Raw genomic sequence first — 9,534 nt, 5'->3', positions numbered from 1 at the left:
AACCTTTTATCACTTATTAATCGAAAGAATATTGAACTTGCTTAGCAAATGCTGAATTTTTTTTAATACAAATATTAAACCTACTTAACAAATGCTGAATTTACATTTCCGGCACATGCCAATATTTTTAATATTTTTGTATAGCAAAACAATTCCAAGGAATCGATTTGCAAATAATAATTTAATTTCCTGCTGACCAAATATGCAAGGTAGACATAAAGAAAGGTATAAATAAGACAATTGTAATAAGTTTAGTTAGTCTGTAAAATTAGCCATCTAAAAGATAGATTTAATAATTAAATAAAGTGAAATAAAAAATAAAAAAATAAGTTCGTTGTTTTTTTTTCCTTCCAAACGGACTCAAAATAAAAGTATTTGACTGAAGAGATTAAATATAGGAATACATATTCATATGATTGCCTTTATGGCTTTTTTGCACACAAATCAATTCAAGAGAAGTATGAATAATGTTATATAGAAAATAAATTTCTAAATAACAGGTATTAGAAAAACCTGAATACACTATTTTAAATCAATTCTAATTAAACCAAATACAAAAAATTAAATAAAAATATCGAACAAAGAAAAAGTGTGTACAGGACTTGAACTTGAGTCAAAAACGGAATGACGTAGTACGCCTAGACATGTCTTTCATGCTTGCGCTAATCCATAATGGTTAATTTACCTTTCTAAATCGGTCATTTATTCAATGTGCTGTTTTATATGCATATATTTTGCGTTCGTTGAAAGTTTGTATGCGTATTTATATATATGTATATACGGCGGCCGCCGTAGCCGAATGGGTTGGTGCGTGATTACCATTCGGAATTCACCGAGAGGTCGTTAGTTCGAATCTCGGTGAAGGCAAAATTAATAAAAACATTTTTCTAATAGCGGTCGCCCCTCGGCAGGCAATGGCAAACCTCCGAGTGTATTTCTGCCATGAAAAAGCTCCTCATAAAAATATCTGCCGTTCGGAGTCGGCTTGAAACTGTAGGTCCCTCCATTTGTGGAACAACATCAAGACGCACACCACAAATAGGAGGAGGAGCTCGGCCAAACACCTAACAGAAGTGTACGCGCCAATTATTTATTTTTATTTTTTATATATATCTATGTGTGTATGCGCGTTTGACTTTCTGGACGGATATTAGAATGATATTTTGTCATCAATATAGCTTAGATTTGATTAAAGAGATTAAATATATGCATGTTTATATCTACATATTTCCTTTTTGATTTATATAAAATCAGTTCATATCCAGTATGAAGTATTTTATACAGAAAAGAAATTTTCTAAATATCAAACTCAAAAAAACCTAAACCAGTATTTCAAAGCAATTATAATTAAATTAAACTCAAAATTTTACCAAACTGAATTGTAAAAAAGAAATAGTGCAAGGAAAAACGAATGACTATTCAGGACTTCAACCTGGACTAAATACGCGCATCAGCATACAAATAATACCGCCGACTTTAGCAACTGCGCCATGAATTGACTGCTTGCGCATCTTTCCTAATCGCAAATTCATTTGCTTCGCTGTGGGCATGAAATAAGTCGAATCCCTTACTAGTGTGGTAAGCACAGAAAAAATCTGAATTCCTCTACTAGCGTGGTAAGTAAATATAGAAACCCTCCACTAGCGTGGTAAATATCTGCAATCCCGCACTAGTGTGGTAAGTTGAATTTGAAAATCCCTTAGTATGAATCTACAAATTAAAAAAAAAGCTCATTTAACATTTGCTCCTTCTCATTCCATTAACATTCTCTGGTTTAGTATATTTGCTCTTCACAGTTTTTGCAGAGAATGTTAATGGAGTGATATGGAGCAAATGTTAAATGAGCTTTTTTCGAGTACTAATTTGTAGATTCTATACTAAGGGATTTTAGAACACCGACTTACCACACTAGTGGGGGATTGCAGATATTTTCCACGCTAGTGAAGGATTTCAGATTTTTTTCTGCGTTTACGACACTAGTAGAGGATTTCATATGATTTTTCACCACAGTAGTAGGGGATTCAACACACTAGTAAGGGATTCGATTTATTTCATGTCCATAGCGAAGCGAATGAGTTTGCGATTGAGAAACGCGCGTAGCCATTTAACTTGTGACGCAGAAGCTAAAGTCGACGGAATTATTCGTTTGGTTTTTATGGCATTATTGTGGTATTTAATTCAGGTTCAAGTCCTGAAGAGTCATATTTTTCCCCTTACACGATTTCTTTTTTTAAATTCAATCCAGGAAAGTTTGGTAAAGTTTTTCAGTTTATTTTAATTAAAATTGCTTTAAAATAGAGGGTTAGGTTTTGTTGTATGTGATACTTAGAAATTTCTTTTCGGTATAAAATAGTTCATACTGGATATGAACCGATTTTTATATAAATCAATCAAAAAGGAAATATGTACATATAAATATGCACATACCTTCTGCTCAAATATGAACGAGACGTTATCAATAAAACGGTCCGCGGATGACATATGGCAAAAATAAATTTTTTGTTTTTTGGTAGGACTGTTATAAGCTTACATGGCAATTTCAGCGTGATATGTCACATAGTTTGTTTTCTGTGCTACTGTAAACAAGTCAAGCTCGAGTGTGTTCTTCGAATTATCTTTTACGACTTCAATTGTCTCAAAATGTTTTCCACGGAGCGGCAACTTGAGCTTGGGAAACAGGAAAAAGTCACATGGAGCCATATCAGGCGAATACGGTGCTTGCGGAACGATACTAACATTATTTTTGTTCAAATAATCGCGAACAAGACGTGATGTGTGAGCTGGTGCATTATCGTGATGCAAGAACCATGACTTGTTGTCCCACAATTCTTTCCTTTTAGGACGAATGTTCTCGCGCAAACGCTTTAAAACGTCTAAATAATATTCAGCGTTAACCGATCGGCCTTGCGGAAGGAACTCCGAGTGTACCACACCTTCGTAATCGAAAAAACAGTCAGCATAACCTTAATTTTTGAGCGACTTTGGCGTGGTTCATGAGGCAAGTTTTCAACCGAAGTACGGCCCTCTTTGAACGATTTGTACCCTGGAAAACACGTGCACGAGTTATTATCTTGTATCGATAATTGAGTAAACGAATATGTTGTTACACTAAGATGTGCATTCTTTATTCATAATCTTGGACTGACTCCTTTACATGAATCTTAGAACTATTTATACCATTGATATGCGTACATAGGTCGTTGTCTGTTTTCTAATATAGTAGAGGTTATTATTGTTTGTCTTAGGGATAGTGTTATATTGTTATATTGTTTGTCCGTTGTAGTTCGGTAGTGAATCATGTTGAGATAAGTTTTGTTGTTTTTTTACATCGTTATCACACAAGGTTAAAGTGCATAAGAGTATTGTTGTTTGTCGGTATAGACAATGATGAGTAATCACTGATTATAAATGTATATATGTATATGACTAACGTCGATAACTCTCCCCTGCGTTAAAAATGAAATGTCCTCATTTCGAAGGGCTCAGGTTTTGTAGTCGTTGTAACTCGGTTAGATAAGACAATTCGAACTCTCTTTGGTGTCTGATGTTTAATTGTAGTTGTCGATATGTATATAATTTTATAATTAAGTACGTGACTAAAGCTAATATAATTATGATTATGGTTAAATATAGAGTAAATTTCCAAGGATGTTCTTCAATTGGTAAAAATAATTTATACATTTCTTGTATATTAGTAAATTTATAATCTGATTCAGAGTTTAAGATTCTCAGTACATTAACTTTTTCGTTCTTATGAGCATGTATTACATTTTTTATTTCTTGATTATGATTAATATATGTTTTATTATCAATAGTTGTGTTGAAATGGAATTGGATTAAATGTGAGCCATTTATCCTAATTCCGTTCCACGTGTGTTCGTTGTCGATAAGTATATTGCCATTATCTAATATTTGTAAGGGAAAGTTTTTTTATTGAATAATATTACAATGGGCTTTTTGTTTCAATAATGAAGGGATAGTACAATTATCATTTGGTTCTTTTTTACAAATATGTGTTCCTACATAGTTTTTGCATTTTGATAAATTGGTGAAATTATTATTTCACAAAGCAATCTTATTATAAAGTTGGTATTTTCCGTATATAAAGGCTAGTGGGGTTACATTGTACACTTTACACTTATTTGTTATTATTGGATATTTATAAATTGTAATTATAGCATTATTAGAAGTACATATGTGGATATCAGAATACTCTAGTATATTTATTATTGGAATATCATATATTTTGCCTTTTATTACCTGCTGTACGACTTCAAAATTATGTAAGTGTGCCAGAGAAGAAATTTCCGGTTTTTGCAAAGTTAATGGTGTTTGTAATAGTTATTAATTCGTTATATATTTCTGTTAGTACTGACTGATTAAAAATTGATTCTGGATTTAATGTTGCTAAAATTTTTTCAAACCGGGAATTTATTTTCCTTTGTTGATTATTATTCTCAATAAGCTGGTTCAGTCCTGTTTTAATTTCGACAAGATCATCGTGATCTGGTGTTCCTGTTACAAATTTTAACGCAGAACCTAAGAAATTAAGGGCACGTTTGGCACGATACTCGGCTGGTATTAATTGTGGCTTCAGAGTTTCTATTTTATCAATTAGTATATTTTCTTCCTCGTTTTGACTTGGTTCATACTTAGTTCGCACTATTCTTTCATATGGTTCTAATACTATAGATAAGTTCGATACGTGGTAAAGAAAGGATGAGCTCTCGTAGGTATACACAGTATCTACTTCAGTAAGTACATATTTTTTACCAGTCAAATCTGTTATTTTATCGCAAAATCCGTAAGTAACTATCATTAAAATTAGGAAGCCGATTCGTTGCATGGTGTGCTATTTTTTCGAATGCTGTCTTTATGTATAATTTTCCCCCTCACTGTTAAAATTGTGTCCCCACGATCTTCTTTTACCTTATGTTTATTGTACTTGGTTGCAAGCTTATTACGCCGATCCGTTCGGCTATAAATTATGTCGCCTGGTTTGTATATTATGGCCTGTCTCCCTTTATTGTGATGCCTGAGTAGTTTCTTCTGTTTATCTTCAAGTATGTTCTTGATATCAGGATATTTTTCGCAGTTGTAAAATACGTCCTCGGGTTTATGTTCTGTTGAAGAATGGATTGTTCTATTGTACTGGTGAACTGCGTTGAATAATTCGTCGCCGGGAGCTGTATGATTTTCTGCGGCTAAACTTTGGCAGAGCTCAATTAGAGTACAGTGTATCCGTTCAACTTGGGCGTTTGATATCGAATGATGTACAGGCGTAACGGAGTGAGTTATTTGTAGCCGGCTGTACAAGAATTTTGCTATGTTTCCGATAAATATACTTTCGTTATCAGTCATAAGATTTTTGGCATTTGGGTAAACTTGTGTAATAGGGGTGTCCTTATTTTGGGAAAGTTACTAGATCATCGTTCACCGGGTCTAATTTTTTTCCTTTTGGTATAAAAAAAATAACTGCAAAGTTTGAAGCCGATCGGGCTTCATTTGATGGACCCGGAAATCGCTTATATCTGAAAGATCCACTAATAGGTGTAAAAAAGACGATTTTTTCACTTTTTTACTTTATTCTGTATTTTTTTGCTCATGGTTGTTGCTTTTTTTTATTAAATTACATTGAATAAATATTATTACATTTCATTTCAAATATATTTTACAAAAAAACCACCTAACAGGAACATTTTTCATTTAAATTTACAGCATGTCAAATGAAAATATAGTCGATTTCGTATCGTTTCTTGTTGGGGTTTTTTTAAATATATGTAATTATATTTTTTTTTCAATCCTACATTTTTTCAAATATATACGTATTTTTCCCTTTTCCACTAAATCGTCCTGCATGTCAGCCAACCCCGCGCAAGGGTCGTGTGCGACTCGGCGCCACGCCGGTAGGTGGCCGCGCGAGTCTTCTCTCCCATAAATGATATTATGCGCAGCGGCTTCAAAGCGACTTTGATATTTTGACAAAAAGTTTATCCCTGTGTCGTATAAGTGCTGCATCACACATCAAGTGCTTTCTGCGAAGTTTATTTGGAACATATGGCAAAAAAAATATCACCATGTCGGATAAACCATCGACCTCAAGTCATTCAAGTAGAAGATCTGTGAAAAATTTGAATAACATTGATTTGATCGGCAACACTGCGCATCAGATCACGGGCGCCAAACTTCCGTGCATCAAACAAGTGTTACAAGTGATGTTCCATAATATGCGATTTGTTGGACTTACTGCAAAAGACAGTGCAAAATTGACCATAAGTGCAGCTGTAATATTTTGGCAACAAGCTCGCATTCCAATTATTAATGATGATAAGTGTGTGAAAAAGCTGATGAAAGTTTACGACCAATGGAAAAACATACAAAGAACTGTCCCAGATAAAAGGTCAAATGCACAAAAGCAAGTTGCCGAACAATTTACTCAAAATCTTGATGATTTGTTTGATATTGCCATCGGTGATGCGTTGGAAAAAATTCGAATTGAAGAGGACAGAGAATTTTTAAAATTGCAAAGACAAAAAGGTCGTCCAGGCTGCATGGTTGGTGTCGATATGAAGTTATATGGGCGAGAAAAACGTACGCAAGAACGACAAGAAAAAGAAGAAGCGCGTAAAAGAAAACGCGAGGAAGAGATGGCTAGACCTTCAGGTAATTTATTGCAATATGTCATAATTTCAAAAATCATATTTGATTGTGAATTTTTTCAGATGTCGTGAATTGTGATGATGAAGATGCTGAAATGCCATTTTGTGAAACGATTGATGAAGAAAATGAACCGATTGACGATGACTGGGAACCAGAGAAAGTAGCTGGTAACGCAACATCCGCCAAAAAAAGAGGCCGAAAAGAATTCATCACAGCAAGATTGGCTGCTGCACTTGATAATGCTAAAGTTTCGGATGGTATGGCCGTGCATATCCTCATTGCAGCTGCTGAAGCATTTGGAATACGGGCTGAAGAGTTAGCTATCAACCGTTCAACTATTCATCGCGCTCGCCTGGAACATCGATTGGAAGATACAAAAGATGTGATGGCTCGGTTTCCCGACAACGTAATTAAAACTTCAGCTTATATTTAATTTTTATTGGGTTTTCAATTTTTCATTTTAAAATAAATTTTTTAGATAAATACCGTTGGATCATTAGTTGTTCATTGGGATGGCAAACTACTACAAGATTTGATTGGTAGACTCAAAGTTGAGCGCATAGCAGTTCTTGTGAGCTACAATGGGACATCCAAGTTCCTCGGAGCACCGAAAATTGAATCGTCAAGTGGAGAACACATTGCTGCTGCGGTTCACGAGACATTAGTTAAATGGAACATTGCGGAGTACGTGCAAGGCAAATGTTTTGACACAACTTCAAGTAATACCGGCACAGAAAAAGGAGCTAGTGTACTCTTGGAAAAGAAACTAAAGCGTCAGTTGTTAGATTTATCGTGTCGACATCATGTTTACGAGATTCTTCTGTCGAGCGTTTTTGAGGTCAAATTATCACCTAGCTCGGCACCAGAAGTTCTAATTTTTGAAAGATTTGCCAAGTCTTGGACAAGTTACGATTTGGATTCGTTTTGCAGTGGTCTCAACGAAAAAATGGTTCTTTTGCAAATTGATCAAGTTGAACAAGAGAACATCAAAAAATTTTGTTTTGATCAGTTGACAAAGAATCAAATTCGAGACGATTATAAAGAGTTTCTCGAATTGGTTCTTACATTTCTTGGAGCAGGACCGTTCAACTTCCGTACACCAGGACCAACGAGTAACGCTCGATGGATGGCAAAAGCTATTTATTGCTTGAAGATTTTCTTATTTCGACAACAATTTCAGCTTACAAAAAGAGAAGCGAATGGTTTGCGCGATATTTGCATTTTTCTCATCAAACTTTATATCAAGCCATGGTGCAGATGTACGAATGCTATAGCTGCTCCTCTCCAAGATTTGAACTTCGTTAAGGCTGCTGTTCAATACGATCAAACTGATTCTGCAATCTCAAAGGCAGTTACAAAAAAATTGACTCATCATTTATGGTATTTGTCGGAAGAATTGGTAGCCCTAGCCTTCTTCGATTCAGATGTGTCTCACGAAGAGAAACGCCAAATGGTTGAAAAATTACAATCCAAAGAGCCAGTTGTGAAATTAAAAAACGGTCGAACATATACTAATTTATCAACATTTGAAAATTACACTTTGAAAGATTTCGTTTCAGAAAATACGAAGAAATTTTTCAACCGCTTTGGTTTGTCAACAACGTTTTTAGAGTTTGACCCATCGACTTGGGAAACGGCATTTGATTACGAAGAAGGTTGGACTTTTTGTCAAAATTTGTTTGTTGTTAATGATACAGCTGAAAGAGGCATCAAATTTATAAAAGATTTTAACAGAATTTTGACGAACGACGAAGAAGAACTCCAATTAGTGTTTCAGTTTGTGCAATCATATCGCGAAAAATTCCGTTCCTATAAGAAATCTGACTTGACACTCTGAACTTTAGTGAGTTTATTTAACACCCTTACTAGAAAATGTAAAAAAAAGCAACAACCATGAGCAAAAAAATACAGAATAAAGTAAAAAAGTGAAAAAATCGTCTTTTTTACACCTATTAGTGGATCTTTCAGATATAAGCGATTTCCGGGTCCATCAAATGAAGCCCGATCGGCTTCAAACTTTGCAGTTATTTTTTTTACACCAAAAGGAAAAAAATTAGACCCGGTGAACGATGATCTAGTAACTTTCCCAAAATAAGGACACCCCTATTGTGTAAGTACTTCTTCAATGTATTCATGACAGTTTATCTTTGTGTCTAGTTTTCGTAAGAAGCAATATTTGGAATATCTGTCTGTTTATTATTAATATGGAAGACATCCATCTGTATGTATTCTCCTACTTGTGTTGGTATTGGAGTTTTTCCAATCGGTTGTTTATTTGGTTGTCTTTCGTATTTGTGTTGTAAACAAATTTCACAGCCTATGACTAGTTTACGGCACATTTCCTTAATATTGGGCCAGTAATGGGTCAACAATATTTCTTGTGTGTTATTTTTGTAGTTCCTATGTGCACGTTTATGTGTTTGTGTGACAATTTCTCTTTGTTCGTTTAAAGATGTTACGTCATTTAACTTATTTTGGGCTAGTACCAGGTTATAATTTGGGAAGGCGGAGATAATTTCTTGTTTTAGGTGAAACAGTATTTCTTCATCTACCTTTATCGCGTTAGTAACTTTTGGATTAACTACATTTTTAAGTTTAGATAGTAAATCCGGGGAGTCTCTATAAAATATTGTGTGTCTAAATTGACCGGGAATTATTGTTTGATTGAGGACTTCATTCCTTTCATTATCTTGTAAAATAATTATTTGGCTTCTGAAAGAGTTAAGTGGTTGTTCAACTTTTTTCATAGTTTCGACAGGAGAATTTTGTTGTGAATGATCGGAACAATTTTCCAACGCTTTAATTTCGCATTCGGATTTTTTTCAGAAATCGAAAATATTAGGGATTGGTGGTCCGTGTAAATTGTCAAGTTTG

The 9,534-nt window shown here is 34.4% G+C and overlaps 1 protein-coding gene across 1 annotated transcript; it reads left to right on the top strand.

The window, feature by feature from the left end:
* The first annotated feature begins 5,770 nt into the window (after positions 1 to 5,770).
* On the top strand, positions 5,771 to 8,497 carry LOC128869807 (uncharacterized). Its single transcript, XM_054112407.1, has 4 exons — positions 5,771 to 6,663; positions 6,723 to 7,066; positions 7,139 to 8,159; positions 8,208 to 8,497. The coding sequence occupies exons 1-4, from the start codon at positions 6,078 to 6,080 to the stop codon at positions 8,495 to 8,497; spliced, it is 2,241 nt and encodes a 746-aa protein (XP_053968382.1). The 5' UTR covers positions 5,771 to 6,077.
* The last annotated feature ends 1,037 nt before the right edge of the window (positions 8,498 to 9,534 follow it).

The sequence above is a fragment of the Anastrepha ludens genome, chromosome X, assembly GCF_028408465.1.
Source record: "Anastrepha ludens isolate Willacy chromosome X, idAnaLude1.1, whole genome shotgun sequence".
NCBI lineage: Eukaryota > Metazoa > Arthropoda > Insecta > Diptera > Tephritidae > Anastrepha > Anastrepha ludens.
The sequence above is the reverse complement of the archived record's forward strand: the minus strand, read 5'-3'. Positions and strand labels throughout refer to the sequence as shown.